Consider the following 19,999-nt stretch of genomic DNA (forward strand, 5'->3'; position numbering starts at 1 on the left):
GTAGCCTATAACAATATAGAAAGATGTGAAATTTTTATTTCATTTTGTTGAAACTCATGATAGTTTATGCTTTTTTCTTATGTAAAATTTCCTCATTTGTTTAATGTTTTAGACATTTACCGGTTTAGAGCATTTTATGATGTGTTTGTAGAAAACATTTTTTTCAAATACAAAAAAATGCCATGATCACAACTCTTCATGAACTTTCAACAATTAAAAGGAAACTAAAAAAAGTGACTTCATAACCCTCAAAGGCTGTCAGAGAGAAGTCAGAGAACATCTACAAATCTAACCAATCACTGAAGAAATCTAGGAATTTTGTTTGTTTGTTTAAAGTTTTGTGCATGATGGCATTACAGGGTATTGTATTTAAGATGGAGAATTTTCCACATCCCTGTTCCTTGACATGAATTCTGCTATCACTGCTTCAGCAACTAGCTAGGTGGAAAGAAGGCTTTCTTTGGAATACCATTCTTCAATTAGTATAAGCAACATCACTATGCACCCCTCGGCTCAAAGTATCTGGTGGCACTTGTTGGGGACTTTCCCACACTCTATTTCACTTGTTCTGCACCAACCCAGATATAAATATCTCCTGAAGACAAGTCTTTCTCCTTCAGGAAGGAAGTAGGACCCTGGTCCTCATATATTAAAGCTGTCTGAGACTTTTTAATATTCATGTGTCTGAAAGTTAAATTGATAGTGCTTAGCACAGAAGTTTATTTCAATGGCTCTTAAGTCCTGGAAAACACATAAAATCTCTTCAGGCAAGGTTCTCTAGTGCTTTATTGTCCTCACTAACACAAAATACTTTCCAAATACTTAAATTTGAGTCCATTAGGTATTCATCATCCTATTTCTGCATTAGTCTCCAGCTTGCCTTCTCTGAGCAAGCTATATCCTTCAATACTGAGACACATGTGAATCATCCAACAAGTTTTTAATAAACCAAATGTCATTGACAGCAAAATTTTGGCCATGTAATAAAGCCTCTGGTTCCTCCTAGTTAATCCCTGCATTATCTTAAGATATTGGTGGGCAACCCACCATTCTCTTCTTTTGTCTCTTCTCTGACCTTATGGTAAATATTTATCTTTTTTTGGCTATATTTAGACTTTTTTTTAAGGGCAGAAAAGTTCATATTGATCTGGTGGGTTTTGTGAAACTGCCTCAGCAAATCAGTAAATTGGTGTCAGAGAGGTGCAGTTCTTCCTTGTACCATAGAGTTTATGGAACATTATTCCATGGTTAAGGCAGCTGGTGCTCTGCTGGCAGCACCATCTGCTCACTCACATATTTATCTCCATGTCACATCTGTCCTTAAGCCTTGACCTTTGATCAGTGGAGTTGACAAAAATGCCACCTGAGCTCCTGACCCCTTCACCTCCCCATTCTCAGATCCTTACAGTAGCTTTTAATCTTTGTAAACTCATTCCCAGTAGTGTTATTAACACTCACATGGAACATAAGCATGGGATAGCGTTCAGAGGGTTGGAGAAACCTTAGCAATATTTCAGTAACACCAAGGATTTGGGTTCCTCAGAGGCAGCATGCCTCCCAGAATGTCAAGGCTTCTCAACAGATGGGTCCCATTGTCGCACTCATCACCACTGTCATGGACAAATCTTATAATCTTGTCACAGAAATGGTGTTACTTATTGTTTTTCATTCAACCTAATCCTTTAAATTCTTAACTTCATGAGAATTTTACATTAATCTCTTCCAATCTCTCTCCCTCTGTTACTGTCACTCTTCTAAAATTGTAACTTTTCTAATTACAGAAAAAAAGAAGCTCCAAAAAATAAATACTGTCTGGCAAGAAGCCAGAATATAAATTAAAATGAAAGAAAACAAAATGAAAACACATATTCTTTCTCTTTAGAAAACTCAAAGATTTGTCAAGCATATATGAGTTTGTTAATTTCAGGAATTATTTTGCCAACAACAATTAAAAGTATACTAGAACCAAAGAACGCAAACTCATCCATCCTTAGGGGTAAGAGGTTAAAGAGAAGATAAAAGTATTTAGTTATAAACTTCCACTTCAGCTAAATCTCTGGTTGAATTCTTGAAATACTTCCTAAAACATACTTCTGTAAAAAGTCCAGGTTCACAGTGAAATGAACTTATACAGGCGGAGTGCAGTGCCTCAGACAGTCATCCTTCAGAAACATTTAAGGGAAACCTAATACAATATCAAATCAATCTTTTAGTGACATACTGGTTAGCTGCTGTGAGGATTTTTCCTTTATTTTTTTAATCCTAGAACAAGAAAGCAGGTGGGTTAAGAAAAATTTAGGAAACATCTGGGGAATTAAGTTAAAAGTATAAACATTCTATCAGGCAAATAGTGACTCAATACAGAAAAAAATAATCACACATCACTATAATTGCTTATGTTTTCTATAATTTTTAGATCTTTTAGGGAGACATAGACTCACTTTGAAAAAGACTAAATAAAAAAGACAATCAGCTTCAATCTAACCTTTTAAAAGATCTCTTATACCTCACTTATTGAATCACCTGAGAGGAAAGAAGAAGACATTAAATACTAGAAAAATGGAGCTTCATGCAAACCTGTGAAGCAAAAAGCATCTGTATGTAATGAGGAATGCAATAATATTGCTAGGTCATCCCTCTAAAAATAATATTGCTAGATCATTGTGGTGATGTTAAAAAAAGTAAGCAACCTAAAATGTATATTATGCCCAAAGAGATGTCTTTTGCCACAAAATAGTCAGTGATTAGGAGAAGTTGTAAAGTTGACTTGTGAGAAACTGAAAATTTTGTGACTGAGGCACACAGAGTGTTCAGTAATTGGAATTTGAAAAAACATTCTGCAGCTACTAATTGTATTTCCTCTTAAATGAGTAATGGAGAAGCATCACTGTCCAATTCAGGCAAAATTCAAGTCACCCTATGAAAAAGTAGAGGCATAGCAGTCAAGAAAAAGCTCTCTAGAGAAACAAGGAACCCATAAAAATGCTTTTTAGAAGGCTGGGTTTCCCGTGGCAGAATTATGGCTCTTAGGGATGAGGCAGAATACAGCAGAGAGGAGAAAGGCTCAGGCAACCCTAGTGTATCCAAGATGTGTAAAGGAAAACTCAGAATTGTCTGTCAAAATGAAAGAATTAGAGAAATCGCCTAATAAAGGGTAAGTGCTTCATGCAACCTAGGATCTGCTTTCAAAGTCCACAATGATGAGCAGGTTTGGTTTGTTGATCTCAAATCCAGCAGTGCTACTATTAAATTTAAACTGGATTTAAGGGCAGAGGTGAATGTGATTTGTAAAGAGACTTTACAAGAGATGATCCCAGGAACCAGATGGAGTGGTTACGGTTAGTGCTCAGTAGCCTTGGGGACACATAAATTGCCTTGGTTAGCGCAAAGTCTATCTCAGTGACACAGGGAGGGTGTGTGCATCCGACAAACTCAGCATCATGAGGATTCCAAACACTGAAATGGCTAACTACATCACAGTCATTGAGGAGGAGATTAAAGCAATTGGAAGAAGCTTGGTTTAAATCTGGCAATAATGGTCTAAAATCATGAAACAAGAGATCATATTTCATGCCTTTTACTTATGCATTTTTGCCATTCTTTTTGCTTATCTGGCTAAAGAACATGGCAAACACCAAAGCTGCAGTCATTACTAAAGTGACTGTGTAGTGTGACCTTACAGAGCTGATGCTAGTCAACACTTAGCTAAGCCATATATGTTTCTTGACAGCATTAAAAGGTGTCAAGAGTAATACAATGTTAATAAATAACTGCAGTATTCCAAGATGTCCAGACTCACTGAAATGCTGCAGCTAAAGGCTTCCAAACATTACAGAGGCATTTTTTGACTCCTATGACACACTAGTAACATATTTCACAGATTGACACTTTCTCTGGGTATGTTACCAGGTCTACCACATCTTCATATCATTATCAGGATGTTTAACTTTGGGATTGATGAGTCAGACTGGTTTCAGCATTATTCAACACAAAAAGCAGCATGAGCCCCCTTCTTCATTTACCACTGGTGTCTTTGCAAACAGGGCATTGTTCGAGTTGTTTTACTCCATTCTAAGGCAGAGTATCCTGCCACACCTGCTAAGAGTAATATGTTACCTGACCAAGGAGGACTGATTTGGGTAGCTGCAGCTCCTCAAATCAACAACCCATGGCATGCAAAAGAGGCAACACACATGGGCCATTGACACTGTCAATTTAACACTGAACAATTCATTGAATATTAATATGGTAAAATATCACATGAATCCCAATTCATTCAGTTTTGCTTTCAGTGTGTCACATATGACTAAGAATAGTAACTGAGACAACAGTTACTCCTTACAACACAAGCGATGAACAGAGATCCACTGTAACGCAAAACAAAAAACCCTTCAAGTTCAGGAAAGAAGACGAGGAAAATTAACACAATCTTCATATAAATCTTCAGATAAATGAAAAAAAATACAGGCTTCATTCAGTAGTGCATCATTACAGTGTTAGGATAACTCGGTCGTTCATGAAGCACCTTTAAAAAATTAGAGGTATTTCCCTCAAAGCACAAAAAAATGCATATGGATCTGCTTTGTCTACAGATATGATTCAATAAACACCAAGCAAGAACAGTTGTCCCTAAGTGCTCTCAGAGAACAATTAGCATTCACCACTTTTTTTTTCTTGTAAATTCCTGTTTTATGAGTTACAGTCTAACTGTAACTCAGGTATGTTCACTGAAAGTCTGAAATATTTATATTTCAAGCAAGTATTGTAACATATCTCAGAAAAGAAATTTCAAATATTAATTTGAATGTTTATAGATAGCTACTAATACTGGAACTAATAGGAGAAATTGATGTCAGCAATAAACCAGATGATCAGCTTCTTTTTGTACCCCCTATACTCTTTTGTCCCCAGTCTTCCTCCTCTACCTTTGACTTACATAGAAATGACAGCATGGAAATTCCGCCTATCGACATCGACTAACAACTCTTCAGTCTGAACCACTTAAATCAGGCAATATTTTCTAAATGAAATTATAAAATTATGAAAAATTTGTTGACTAATCATTACTAATCAGCAAACTCAGAGTTCCTTTTAAGCTTTGGCAATTTTGAACCTATTGCACCATATATTCCTGGAGAGCTTGTGAAACAGACAAGCAAACTCTATTTGCTGTACAAATATATCTGCACACAAATATAAAGAAAAATTTGTGTGTAGCGTATTTGCCTAGCTCACCTGAAAAATGACAGTCCACCATTTCCAAAGTTGATCTTCCACTGAGAAGAAAGAGACCTTCTGAATGCAGTTTATTATTAAGTAACATGAATAAATCACCATCACAGGTGAGGAACTGGGCACAGAAAGCATTCATGAATTCTTTAGTTTCTGTGCCACACAGCACTCTCAGCAAATGCTTAGAGCAAGGCATATATTAAATATTAATCTATGCTCTTGCCAGCACCTTGAGTAGCAGGAAGGATATTTGGCACAATCCAAAGGGGACACAGCAGTTTGTTTCTTGCACATTGGCTCTATTTCAAAGCTCACATTCTCATTGTTCTCCCTGGTGATTTCTTTATCCTCACAGGTGCTGAATTGCCACCAACAGGCTAACAGCCAGCGCTCTGGCCCCAAGGCCTTCCTCAAGGAGGCTGGCAGAGACTCAGACAATGACAATACATTACCTGTAATAAAAAAGCAGAAATATAGAGGGTGAGTATTTTGTGGGTTTTGTTTTGTTTTCTTTTGTGTTTTGTTTTTTTGTACTGCAAAAAGCTTTCACTGGATTATTTTTTTTTTATGAAGTGGAACCTTTTGAGTGTATTCTGGTTTTAGATGCAAAAAAGCCAAGTTGCACAGAAGCACAAGCCGCAAAACCCAAACCCAGAATAATCAATACTGTTCAATATACACCAAATTTGCTTTATTTCACGTGATTTTCATCATCCAGTCATTGTGTCTTTTAATCCAATGTTGAATAAAATATTTATTTGAAGTTATGGAAAGAAAAAATGAATGGCTATTTTGAATTACAGTGAATAGAACACTTCAACCAATTATGATGACAACTTACCTATTCATCTGTTCACGTGATATATCATTCTTGTTTGGGTTTACTGAACCATAATGGCAAATATCATTGAAATAGTCCAACTTGCAGAGAAATTTTTCTATATGAGTTGTTACAAATATTATCCATTTATGTAAAAGGAAAACCAAACACCAAAATGTAAGCAGTTATTCTAATGAGAAAGAAGTACTAGGAAATTTTGGAGTTTATGATCAAGTTAACAAAATCTAAATGTTTATTAGGTAAGTCAGGTAGCCCAAAGGTGCATCCCCAAACTAAAGATATCCGACAATTTGAAACAGTTAAGTGTTTGTACTAAGATGGATATTTATATTTACAGAATTTAAATCATGGAATACTGCAGTTTAAAAGAGAAAATACTCCAAATCTGGTGCACACATAGCTTTCACCATGAGTTTTAATCATGAAAATCTTGATTTGCAGGATCAGGTCACTGACATAGATCCAACAACTTAATTAATTTAAGTTAGCATAACAAAAGGATTAACAAATCTTCAGTGTGAACTATTGAATTAAAACAGGGAAAAGAGAAGCTCTTATGTCTTACTTTTTACTTCCAGTATTGGTTTTCAATGTAAATGATTCCAATGATATCTAAAGTTATTTTCAGATTATTTTGATTACTATCTAAAGAAAATAAAATGCTGCAGTTAAAGCGGATAAAATGGTATGACTTCATACACAATGAAATTTAGATGAAGCAAAGGTACTTGGTACGACATCAATTTTTCTTAGATGGCTCTAAGTCTTCAAGGAAAAAAACCCCTCCAAATTCTGTATGGAGGAGATAATGTAGCAATATTATGATGTAGGATAGTTTATTACCTAAACAGTATGTACAAATTCTAAACATGAAAATAGTGGGTAAAAGAAATCAGACTCTATTTACATTTTTTTTACAAATTGTTTTTACAAGAAGTGTATTTTTTTCTCTAAATAACAGGACAAACACATAAGACCGATCTTTTGTGTATTACAGACATAAATAAATATTGACTTTAAATGACTGTTATAGAAACATAATTTCTACAGCCAATTTGGGTAACAGAGAAGTAGTTCTGTTACCGCTACTACAATACAATTAAGTAAAAAGGAAAAATTTTACATATAGAGCTCTGTTAATTATTTTGTAAATTGTACCTTACTAATATATTCAGTAGAGGTAATACAGTCGTTACATTTCATGCCCACAACTGAACAATGAGTTTTGGCATGCAAACCCATATATAATCATCAACATCTGCAGGTATTCATTTACATTTTTTTAAATAAAGGGTTTTCTTTATTATTTAAAACTACATGCAACAGCTTATTAGCATTATATTCCTGGTTAAAATGCACAAGTTTGCATAACATTATTTTTAGTATTGATGTTCACAGGTACTGATCAAAAGGGTAGGAACATACTTGGCACATGGTATAAGAAAATGAATTAATAAATAACTCAATATCACAATGACATTTACATATACACAAAGAAAAATAAAAATTTTTATGGTGTTGTACACAGAATTTAGAACTGTCTGGTTCCCTCATGTTGTTCTACAAGGCCCAGATTTAAGAGAGTATTCAAGCAAACTTTGACATCCACGCTTGATTTGAAGCATCACTAAAGCTCATTCTTAGCTGCACAGGTTTACTTCCATTCCACTGGGGTCTTTTGTGCATATGGAAGTTTCGTCTTCTGCATACCTTCCTAAATCAGGACCTGCTCATTTGAAACTCTCCCTGACTCCAGCTGGGAGCATGGAAATGAAAGTATTGTGGAATAAATTGACTCAGTATTAAGCTTTCTATACAGTTCTGCTAATCCCAAGGGTAAAGTTCCCATTCACATTAGCAATGAGCATTTCTTTGACTTTGTGTGTGACAATGTCAAATATTAATGTTAATGTTATCATTGCCACACCATGTCCTTAGCTCTTGCTGAAGCCATTAAGTTGAAGATGTTCAGCATTTCAGAAATCAGACTTCTTATTTTCGCCTATGTGCTATATTCCTAATGAATATTCAAGATGATATGCATGGATGATAACAGCACAAGTTCTGTCTTATTCTCTCCTGCTCTATAAACAACTCAAAAATGGTCAAAAAAGATATAACAAGAACAAACCATTTTCTTCTTAACAAAAATCACCAACAAACAAACAAACAGAAAAATCCACTTCACAAAGCAGTTAGCAAAAATAGCATAATCTTATAATTCTCCTTTAAGAAATAAACAAAATTCATCTGAAGTCAACTGACAAATCCATCAGAATCGTACATAACAAATAATACATTAGTGTAAAGGTGCAGAGTATCTAAAAACATCCCAATATCTCTAATATAATCCCAATATTAGCTCTGTATCACATAACATCATTAGAGAAAATTAATCTTTAGTGAATCAAGTAGCAAACTGCAATTCTATTGCTGAATTAAATGCCTAATGTGGCTTAGTAAATTAGGACAATATCCTGTCTGATTCAGCAAACAAGACTTTAGAATTAGGCACTAAAAATTTCAAATCTGTACTGCTAAATTAAAAAAATAATCATGAAATCTCAGTTGGGAATTTAACATCCATTCATGAGCTTTGTTGACTTTGTACATTTTGGTTTTGATTTGGAGGGTGATTTGAAAGGTGAATTGATAAGATCATTTGTAGAAGGAAAAAATATTTTACATCTTAGTGGGCTCTATATAATACACTTGTTCAGTATATTTCTACTTTATCAACTTTTTTTTTGATGAATCTACTTCAAAAGGGAAAACCTCTCGATATTCTTCAAAAGTACATTGTTACTTTGAAAAGATGAATGCTTCAGAGAGACTGGCATCAGCAAACAGTAACCATTTTGATTCATTTCAGAGGGATGAAGCTTTCCCTCAGCAACTGAGTCTAGCTAGGGGTGTGATGACTCAGGGCTCCTACGTTCCTGTTTATATCCAATCCAGATTTGGCATCATTGTAATAAAGACCAACATTCCTGTTCCATGCTTTACCATGTCAGTACAAATGAAATGTAATTTCATTAACATTAATCAAGTCACTGCAGATTTGATCCAGCACAACTAGAACAGACTGTGATTGAAAGGTTTGGTCAGAATTCTTCAGAGAAGCCTGAGGTAATTACTTTCCCTGATCCTGCTGATCCAGCAAATACCAGGAAGATCACTTCTAGACTCATCTACGCCCTGTGCAATCCAAATGTGGAAGCAGTGCTGCGCACCAGTCCGATTCAAATTTTATTTTCTTTATAAAGACTTATACACATGAAACATTTCCATCCTGACAAAAATCTCTCAGACTCTGGTCTTCTGCCAAAACTGAAAATAAACCTTTATTCTACAGATTTTTTTGAAGAAGTGTTCATCTGTTTATTTGCTAATGTATTTTGGGAGATGACATAATAACAGAAGAAGGAATTAAAAGCACCATAGCCTTTAACATTTTTAAATTACTACTAAAGGCCCAAACCATGTAGCAATAAAAAATTTATGGAAAAGTTCTTGGTCACTAAGTGAATATCAAAAAAGACAAGCAGCAAAATAGAAAGAGAATGGAAAAGAGACCTTTAAAACCGAAGGTAGAAATGTAGAAAAACTGAGATGAGCAAGTGATCAGAAATTAATAGTGTTTCCTTCTGGTATAATCCACATGAAACAAAAAGCTATAAACTTCAGTATAGACAAACTGAGTATTTTGTCTATACTCAGTTTCATGTATGTATTTATTTTCTTCCACAAAACAGTTTGTTATGGAGAGAAGGAAAATCTATTTACCACTAATGTCTGAGCTCCTTTCACTGAATATCTCAGATAAATATGAAGCACAGGTGAGCCTGTAGAATTTGCTGGTAGAAAAAGGGGCCACTTTGTCAAGTGTGACTCAAGTGTCTGAGGTATGTCAGCCTCATGTGATGATTCAGGGAGCAATGGACACAGTGCCAAAGAATGCAGGACCACTTTGAACATCCTGAACATTAAACGGTGATTACAGGTATTTGTATGGTTGTTTATTGGCAGATACTTTCCACCCTCTCAATAATAAATCCAAGCAGTTTCTGTTTACTATTGAGATACGTGTCTCTGTTTGACAAATTACTCTGGACAGTTTATATTGCACAATAAGGCAATATGAATTCCCTTATGGTTAAAAAGGGCACCCTTCTGTCTAAATTTGAAAAATGCATTCAAATAAACTATAAGCCAATGTTTTCCATATGCCAGAATATTGTCACATAATTCTTTCTGTAAGCAGAACAGCAAAATAGAGCAAATACATCCATCCTTCTGTTCTGAAGTTCCACAGGGAAAAGAAATATGTGCATCAAAATTCAAAGCCAAAAAGTAGCTCTACAGCTACTTGAATAATAAATGTGCCTCACAATTTCAGTTTCTAAAATGTTAATGTTAACTATTCAGATTTTTAACTAGAAAACTTGTGGGTTTTTTCAAGATAATATTATACCCTGAAATGTTATATATCAAAAAAACGTAAACTGGATTTTAAAAGTCATTCTTCCAGGACCTATCAATTACTTGCATTCATTGCCATCAACTTTAAACAATTACATTAATCGCCATTCGTTTCTATACAAAGGTATATCTACCCTGTATATCCTTTAGCTATTAACTATATTAATAGAAGATCTATGTGACAGAACATTACCACTTCAGACCAGATGGATATACAAATGTATCATCATCCTCCTCCATGGTGACACTGTAATTATTAAATATTGGATACTTTAGGGTTACTGCTACTGGTATTTATTTTACTTATGTCCTTATTTCAGATATATGAAGATCTTCTTTAACAGCAAAATACAATATGGCTTAAACTGGTGACAGGTAGGGCTTTAAGTAAAATAGATCATTTAAATCCACTGATGAGAAGCTGGCCTCTTTCAAAAGTATGTATACATCACAGGACTACCTTGCAAATATTAACATTGAATTCACTAAGAGAAAAAGCTGTATACACTGCACTGTTTCAACCTACTTTAAACATAGAATATGAAAACAATATGATGAACACACTTCTAATTTTCTCACAGGTGTTGAGATGGATGCAATCCTCAGTTTCTTGAACTGTGGTGGTAATGAAGTGATACTTGCTGTATGATTCATCTGGGTCATGGTGCAAATATAATTTTTCATGAATAAACTACAGAGAAGTAGATACAGTCATACAGGATGGTCACTTCCATTGGAAAACTGGGTTCATTGCTATTACAGATATGCCTTTTCCCAGACCTCATTTGGGAGCTCAGTTTTTTCTGCTCAGTTATTCGTATCTGAAACAGCCTAATATTTCTCAGGGGGTGGCTTGTAGTGATGTGCATGATGCTGCTTCAGATGAGGTCCTAAACAAAAAGAACAGGAAAATATGCACATATCAAGTCCTGCATATGTAATGCCAACATTTATCCATACTTAAAAGGCTTTGTGAGACCTTCAGTTTGCAGTCCTTCAGCTTGTAAGTGAAATACCTGTGCTGACAACTGTGTGCATGTTCAGTCCAGAGAACTTTAGTGGGGCTGTGAAAGGACAGAAAGATTCAAGCAGATAAGTCTTGAACTAATTAATTACATTTTTCACTTGGCTTCTCAACACTGAGCTGCACTTTTCAGAAACATGTGAAGTGCTGCAAATGGCCATTAAGAGATTTGCACTGCTTTAGAAATACGACCAGGCTCCAGCCATGCTGTACTGAGCAAACCCAGAAAAATCTAATCTTGAAAGTTAAGGAATGCCAGGCCTAGGTAGCACCTGGAGGACAGACCAACTTTGAATCCCAAGTGCTACAAGCATAAGCCAAAGGCAGGCTCCGACCGCCAGGGATGTGTGCATTTATCAGACCAAAAACACCCCAGGCCTGCCCGGCAGTTTTGGTGACTCCAGATAACCTCGAGCTGATCACACACTCCCGCAACCGCGACGACCCATTCAAACGCCTGCCCTGTGATTCTGTGAACGAGTTGTGGTTGAATGAATGGCAAATGGTCCGACCACAGAAACTGAGTGAGAGAAAGACTACATTTGCTTCCATCATTGCTGATGGATAGTTGTGGGGCAAAAAAAAAAGCCAGTATTTTCCCCACATCTTAAGTTTATGGAATGCTACTAGAATCAATAAAGACTCTAAGGCTTGAAAACCTGTTTACATGTGGAGGATTGAAGTTTTTGCAACATGTCACCACATGTCAGAACAGTGTAGTACTTACTGTGGGGTGAAAACGGAGGAAGGTCAGGTGTTCGGAACGATTTAATCGTAGCTGGCCCTTCCCCACCAGTCGTCAGCACTTGAACTTCCAAGCGGTACAGCATCGATGGCCTCAGATTGGGCACAGTGAGTACATAATGATCCTAAAATTAAATAAATCGCTTTAATTCTCAGAGCATCTAAAAACAAAACATGGTTGCTCTACTCGCACACATCAGTGGTTTAAACAGGTTCTATCACTCTCAGCACCCACAAATCACTTTCTTAGAATTCCGTTACAAGGATTTAACATATGCATCACTTTGTTGAGAGGGTTTGTTTTGAATTTTTTGCTTGCCATTCCCTTTGAACACTCTTTCACCATAATATTACAGTTTCATGTCTAGAAGGTCCAAATTGTTCCAGAGATTGTTGCGGAAAGTGGACAGTGTGCTCACCACTAAAAGATGAATAAGAATGTAACTTCTAAACATTCTTGGTAACAAACATGTTCATTACATAAACTTATTTTTATTTTGGATCTGCATGTGAATTCTACTAATTGGTAATTTAATTAGTGGCTGGTTTAGAGTCCCTTCTGTGGCTAGTGAAAAAAAAGGGTGATCACACTGATTTCAGATTTGTCCCAATTACACTGCAAGAATTTGTCTTTTTAAGGCCATTTCTGGCATGATGGACTCACTTTTCACTACTCCATACCTTTCATGGTCACTTAGACCTGTGTAAAATAATTTCAGAATAATTTCATAGAATGTCCCAGATGGCTAAAGACTGACAGGTATTACAGAATCAGAAGTTATTCATCTAAATCAAAATCTAAACTATAAATCAAAACATCACCTGTTGTGAGCTGTTAGAAATCACTCATCTTATTCCAAGCTGAAAAGGCCCAGTCCCAGGAAGGGGACAGTTGGAGCAGTGAAGCCAGACAGTGCAGGCACAGTGTGCTCCTGTGACCTGCCAGGCTGGGCTGGCCAGGAATTTGCAGGACAAGTTATTCTGGTTGGCACTGTACCTGCGCCATGTGGGGAAACCAAAGCGAGCCGTGGGAATAACTGATAATTTGCTGTTACTGCCAAAGCAGAAAGTAAAGGGAAAAAGACAGAGAGGAAAAGTGGGGGGAAATGTGTAGTTTTACTGGCAAATTAGCATGTATTCTGAGAGGGGACTGCCCTTAATAGACCTTGTTGAAGCTGTTCCACCTCATATAAATACTGAACGGGTAAGAAAAAGAGAGAAGAGTGCATACATTGCACTCATACACACACTCTGCTCATTCAGGTGCTCCTCCAGCAGTCAGGACCCGTGCATTTCAGCCCTGGTTGTGTAAATGCAACATTTTTAGTCAGAATGAATGATCGTCACCATAAAATACCCTACATTTTGGTGCTTTCTGAGAGGTAGAAAATACTGTTTCCACTCAAAACAGTTTTCTACAAGTTAACTGTGTGCAATAAATAGACAGATAGACATAGTGATAGATAATTAAAGGAATCTCCAGGCTCTCTAATAATGAAACTAGAGGAAAACAGATAAAAAACTGAAGCCCAACACAATGAAAAGGAATGTTTTAAATAAAACTTCATATATATTTCGGATCTAACTGAACCAAAAGCCTACAAAAAGGAATAGAAATTCTAAATAAAACATACACCTGCTCCTAAAAAACAAAGATGAAAACCAAAGTGAAAATTAACATCTCATGGTCTGTGTACTCTGGCAGAGCTGGCAGTAGAGTTTGAATGAAGGTCTCTTCACCTGCCTCTGCCAGAGGAGGAACTTAAATAGCAAAGGCCATTTTGAAGAAAATAGGGGGAAGAATTAAAATTGTTAATGGTCACACTGTCAAAAAACAGTGAAATCTACTTCTCCTTAAAATTATTTCTCCATCAGATAATGGTGCATATTGGTGGAGGGGGAAGTGGTTTTTATTTTTTTTTAGAGTAATGAGTGACTCAAAGGAAGAGAAAATTCTTTTAAATTCATCAACAGGGACACCAAATAATTAGTAAAACTGGCCAAGTTGAACAGCTTGATTATGAAAAGAAAATAAAAACTATCTATTGCTACATCTCTTCCTCTTTTCAGGCACTTGTCAGATGACGATTGCCAATTTGAAAATTAAGCACACCAAAATGTTTGACTTGTCATCAAGAAGAGCAGCTATTTTTGTATCTCCACCAAGGAGGAAAAATTAAGCACTTCCTGCTCCAACTTGCTTGTAGAGCCAGAGTGTTTGACATCTGCGCCACCACTAAACGCTAAAAATGAGCCACATACACATACACACACTTATGAAGCCGCTAGCAAAAGGTAACAAACAACTTACTGCTGGCAGTATCTGTGACTGCGAAATGATGCTGTTGGGTAAACTGTTCTGCCGGCTTTCTGTGGTCACTTCTGCCCAAGTGACTTGAAACCCTGTCATGGGCTGGTGAAGGTCTGCCTTAGATATCTTCCAGGAAAAATGACCAGTGATGTTACCTTCCTGAACAATGAAAGATGCAGATAGATTCTCGGGTTTGGCCAACACTTTGGGTAGAACTGGCACTACAAATTTGGAAAGCAAAAAAGATAAGCTAAACTTTGAGAGATAATCTTCAATAACATTCACTTAATTTCACAAATCAAGTCAGCCAGAGATCTCTTTTTGGTGTTTCTAATACTGACAGGATCCAGTCAGCTTTCTGGCATCACTTTCAGTGTTAACCAAAGCCTATCTTTGATAAATTCCACTGGCATTTTGAGCCAAATTCAAACTTCATATCAAATCCTGCAGGTACAGCAAGGAAAGCCTATGGCATGTAAAGATCTAAGTGTCTCATTCACAGGCAGCCATCCTCCTGCTCCTCATATTTCAGAATACCTGAGCTCCAACTGAGTTTTGGGACCACAAGAAAACCCACAGGATAGCATAGAATTCCATAATTCAGCCAAAAAGTAAAATTCATGCTCTAAAACTGTAGTACAAGTTAATAGCAGCACTCTGACTATGGGAAAGATATAGCTGAGTTGTAGTTGCCCAGGAAGGTTGTACTGCTGGAAAATGTCAGGAGGGGTGGTAAGGAAATGGCAGTGGTGGCCAGTAGGACTCTGGGTGACTCATGGAGCATGGGGGTACCCTTGGGAACAGTAGGGGCTCAACATAATCGGGCTACCCTCTAACCAAAGAGAAAGGTATCCAGTCTTGGCAGTGCATAGCCATGGCTGACCTGACCTAGGGCTAGCTGACCCCAGAAGTCCTCTCCAACCAATATCTCCATAATTCTGCAATTTCCATAACCCTCTAGCTATACATTGTGATAATGCCATAAAAGGTATGAATGCCTGTATTTGTTATTTGAGAGCAGAATTAACCTTAACAAAAACAAACTGAAAAAGCAGCTTCTATCAGCACCAAAATATTGAAATGATAGGTCATGCCAGCACAATTATGTTTACAGTTATCATCCATCATTACAATACATATAACTGGGAAACTGTTATTCCTTACAAAAATAAAAACTGTCTCATAACAAATGTCATCAAATATTTATTAAAAATCCAATAAAATTACACTAAATCGACAAAACAGTAATACACTAGCCCAAATCAATACTGCTCTGTATTTCAGTTGATTTTTCACATAAGCACTGGTTATAGTTCTATTTGTTCTTAATCTTTCATTTCCTGTTTTAGAATTGCTTTTAAAGACTCTCTTTTGGTGACTATAAATGCATTTGGAACTATTTGATTAGTTCTCCAGATTATGCCTTACCTCCTTCAGCAGGACAATTAACGTGCTTGTGTTTCTTTTCTTTAAATGCAGAGCAAGGGGGGGTAACAAAGAAAGTGCTCTCAGCCTTAAAACGCCCTTTAGATTTTGCAGGCAGAACAGTTACTTTGTATTTGCATGAAAATGACAGGTCCTTCAGAATAATGTAGTTTTCCTACAATAAGAAAAACAAAAAATCACATGCTGGAAACAGAGCTCTAGGGAAAAAAAAAAAGAAGAAGAAATTGAGGAATAAGATTGGCAAAAGATGAAAACTTTTCTCCAAAAAAATATTTTCCTGGTATGCTTAACACATGCCAACATGGTTTTTACTTAGAGAAGAAAGTAAACATTGCCAATGTTATGATTATTTTCAGTAGTAAAGTATATTAGCATGGTATTCGAATATGTCCTTCAATTCTACACAGTTCCTTTGCCACGCTGCATCAAAGCAACTGGCTTCTAATACTTAGAACAGTCTCTCTGAGTGATGGCAGTGGGGGTAGCAATATGAGATATAAATGCTAATTGAATTAAATAAATGTAAGTTAAGCTGCTGTAAATGACAGGCTTCATCTATGTTTAATTTTTTAAAAGCACATTCAAAGTTCAGCACGGCATTATGGATGCATTTTTTCCACTTCACTACATTAACTACTTCTATATTCTTATCAGGAAGAAAAGCTCCACATTTAAACTACAAACCACAAGTCTCTGTTTAAGGACAATGAGTGGAGAAGAAAACACTACACAAAGTGTGTGTCCTGACAAATTCTTACGGTTGTTTGAAGTACTTCTGAAAATCACAGTCTGAAAGCTTTGGCACAAATCACATACGGGAAAAAAAAATGCTGGTTTGGTTGGGTTTTTTCCTGGGAAAATGTCCAATAATACCTTACTGGCTAAGGTCAAAAGACTTTCACTACCTTTTAAGTCTTTAATTCCCTTCAGAATGACTAATTTCCCGTGCTCTTCTGCATAAGTCCCTGTTTTTTCTAATTGCAAACTGGATTTGCATTTAACCTTCACCTGGAAGGTCATTTTTGATGGGACATACAGATCAGGCTGAGAATGGACTTGACTCCCTGCCTTCCTCCTGCCAGGAGAGTGCTCCAACAGGCTTCATGTCTCCTTAAAATTGTGACAGGGCTATTTTTATTTATTGTGGCAAGGCCTAAATGCTCAACACTGAAAGCTTAGGGGTTTTACCCTCCTTGACCTATACATATCCAGTACTAAACCTTTTGTAGTATCCACCCTCTTCTGTTTGCTTTTAATTATTTTTTCTTCAAAAGAAACAGTTTCTCAAAGTAGTTTGGATGAATTACCACAAAATGATTGAAAGGAAATAAATTAATTAATCCCACAATGCATTTGGACAGATGTATGAACAGTCTTTCCTGACCTCTAGTGGAAATAAACTTCTTAAATGCTAACTTTCTCTTATCTCCAATGTGCATATCTCGAAATACTGGGAATGAACATCATAACATTACGTCACAATCATTTTTTAAATCCACCTCTAATATCTGCTATGCTAACCCCATGAAGCATTAAGTATTATGAGCTAACAGCACCCTGTGTGAGAAATTATGTTTTTTGATTTACTCTACTTTTACATGTCATTAACTCCCCATAACTGATGTGGTAGAATAGATTGGGGTAAGAAGGAAAGGTGAACTGTGATTTTGTCCACTCTCCATAACCCACTAAATCAACTGTGATGCACCAATCACATTACTATGTTGTTAAAATAATGTGTTACAGAAACACATAACACTAGATTGCCAACAAATTGAGAACGAAGAACTGCCATGCAATATATATTTGGGCTGACATGTACTTATGTGGAGCTTTTCTTCTTATCTGATATCTGCCTGACTTCCAGATTTAATGTCTAATATTTCTCACCTACACTCCTTTTTTTCTTATACCTATTGTTCTCCTCAGGGTTGTGAAACTCACCTGCATCTCTGAAAGAAAACCTAGTTTATCAATTACTATTATTACTGTTCAGTATTTGCATTGTGCTAGAGTCCTACATTACTAATTTCAGATAAAGCTCCATGTTTATATGCTGTAGAAATGCATAAGTACTTAGTTAAGAAATTTACCAGGTCTCATTTTCTGAATAACAACAACAACAAAAAATTTTAGCCTCGTGTGGATTTAAAAAAAACAGACAACCCAAAACAGTCTAGATGCACAATTTTTACCTTTTGCCAAGGAGGGACATAAAAAAGAAAGATCCTTACTTATTTGTGAAGCAAGGTATTAAGCATACTGTGTTATGATACAGAACCATCCTTTCTCATGCTGCTTAGAAGCTATTCAGAGTCAAGCAGAAGGCTGAATGAAGACTTACGTAAGTCAGCTCTGTTACTTTCCTAAGTCCTTTGGTATCATTGTGTGCACAGGATTCCAGTAACCAGTGGACTTGGAACTGATTCATGCTGATATCTAAATGATATAAAAAGAGAGGAAAAGACATATATTATAAGTATGCTTTCACCATTGCAACTTTTCTGGTTTCCCTGGATGAATATAGAAGGAGTTGTAAGTATGGTACATCCTTATCTGTACCTAAGAAACCTTTATATAATGGAGAAAATATTATATACCAAAGTAATTTAAACTTTGTATCAGCTAATGGAGATAAATTTAAAAACAGTGAAATGGCATTTTCAGATACGTTAGCATATACTACTTACATTTTCTTTAAAAATAAAGAATTTAAACTGAATTTACACTAGAATTTACACTAAAAGAATAATCTCAATGCTACTACTTCTAATCATCCTGCAAATAATGGGAATGACTTTGTGACAACTGCTTGACTCTTTATATTGTTAGAGCATTGCAATACTGCTGCCTGGAACTGCTTGAAAAATCTGTGCCTGAAGATATGCGAAAATGCCTGTAAATCCCTGAGTTTTCACCTTTCAGAATACACCATAAAACCTGTTCAGTATCTGTCCAAATAAAATTCTAGTCTTGACTTTTAGGACTTATATTGAAGGCTTGAGTTTACTCCCATTTAAATCAATGCCAAAACTTGCTGCAGTATCATTAGGTTAAGCTTTCGACTTATTTCCAGCTCTTCTAGCTTTTTGTCTAATAATGCTTGAATAAGGAAGCAAAACAAAGAGCAATAAAGAATTTAACAAAAGAAGAAAAACTCATTAGGTAGTGCAAATAGTTTCTGACATTTTTCTGGATTTCATTCTCTATACAGGGGATGCAAAATTATGTCTGTTATTAATTAGCTTGGTATGACATAGCCTCTAATGCCAAGTGCCTGATTGTGGGTTTCAGGAGGGAAAACAAATATCTTTGACGCCTTAAGGGCTGATCTGGCATTAGACTGCTATGAGCAATTTGGATGCAGAAGGGAAAGATTGTAAACTACAGAGAAAATAACTAGTGTGTGAAACTAGCTGAAATGGCTCATTGAAATAGATTTTTGTAGTGGCTGTCTTCATAACAATAGGTATGCTAATTATGTGTGTGATTTCTTTAGAAACAATATTTCTTTCAAAAAGAAATCTATAAAAAATAATGTCCTGCATTGTGATTGTTCCCTCCATTTAAAATAAATGGATGTGCTCTTCTTTTCTCTTCGTTGCTGGGCTTTCCCAATTGATGTGCCTATTGGATGGAGGCACAAACTCACAGTGTATTTTCAAGTTGGTTTCATCTGATTTTATCTCTTCCAGTGTGGGACCCCTGGTGGCCTAGTGGTTAGCATGCGGGACTCTCACTGCTGCGACCCAGGTTCGAATCCCAGTCCCCTGGGCAGATGGAGCTCGTTAGCCCTGTGAGGCCATCCATCTATGACAAGGTCACTCTAAACAAACCTACGTCCTGAGGACCTCACTGCCATTGTCCAAGCTTGCTTGGCCCCGGCCCCGGCAGATGAACCTTAGGATTAAAGGGTGGG

The 19,999-nt window shown here is 36.3% G+C and overlaps 1 protein-coding gene across 2 annotated transcripts in view; it reads right to left on the reverse strand.

The window, feature by feature from the left end:
* Window positions 1-11,020: 11,020 nt before the first annotated feature.
* The window catches only part of ANOS1 (anosmin 1), a 131,709-nt gene continuing 122,730 nt past the window's right edge, over window positions 11,021-19,999 (reverse strand). For both annotated transcript variants that reach the window (XM_027675132.1, XM_027675133.1), the window contains 5 exons: window positions 18,425-18,519; window positions 16,063-16,234; window positions 14,635-14,855; window positions 12,307-12,448; window positions 11,021-11,445 (listed from right to left, as the gene is read on the reverse strand). In XM_027675132.1, the coding sequence (XP_027530933.1) occupies window positions 11,387-11,445; window positions 12,307-12,448; window positions 14,635-14,855; window positions 16,063-16,234; window positions 18,425-18,519 (689 nt within the window). In that variant the 3' untranslated portion in view covers window positions 11,021-11,386. The remainder of the gene's footprint in view (window positions 11,446-12,306; window positions 12,449-14,634; window positions 14,856-16,062; window positions 16,235-18,424; window positions 18,520-19,999) is intronic.

Source organism: Neopelma chrysocephalum, unplaced genomic scaffold (assembly GCF_003984885.1).
Source record: "Neopelma chrysocephalum unplaced genomic scaffold, ASM398488v2 Primary Assembly neopelma1_25, whole genome shotgun sequence".
Taxonomy (NCBI): domain Eukaryota; kingdom Metazoa; phylum Chordata; class Aves; order Passeriformes; family Pipridae; genus Neopelma; species Neopelma chrysocephalum.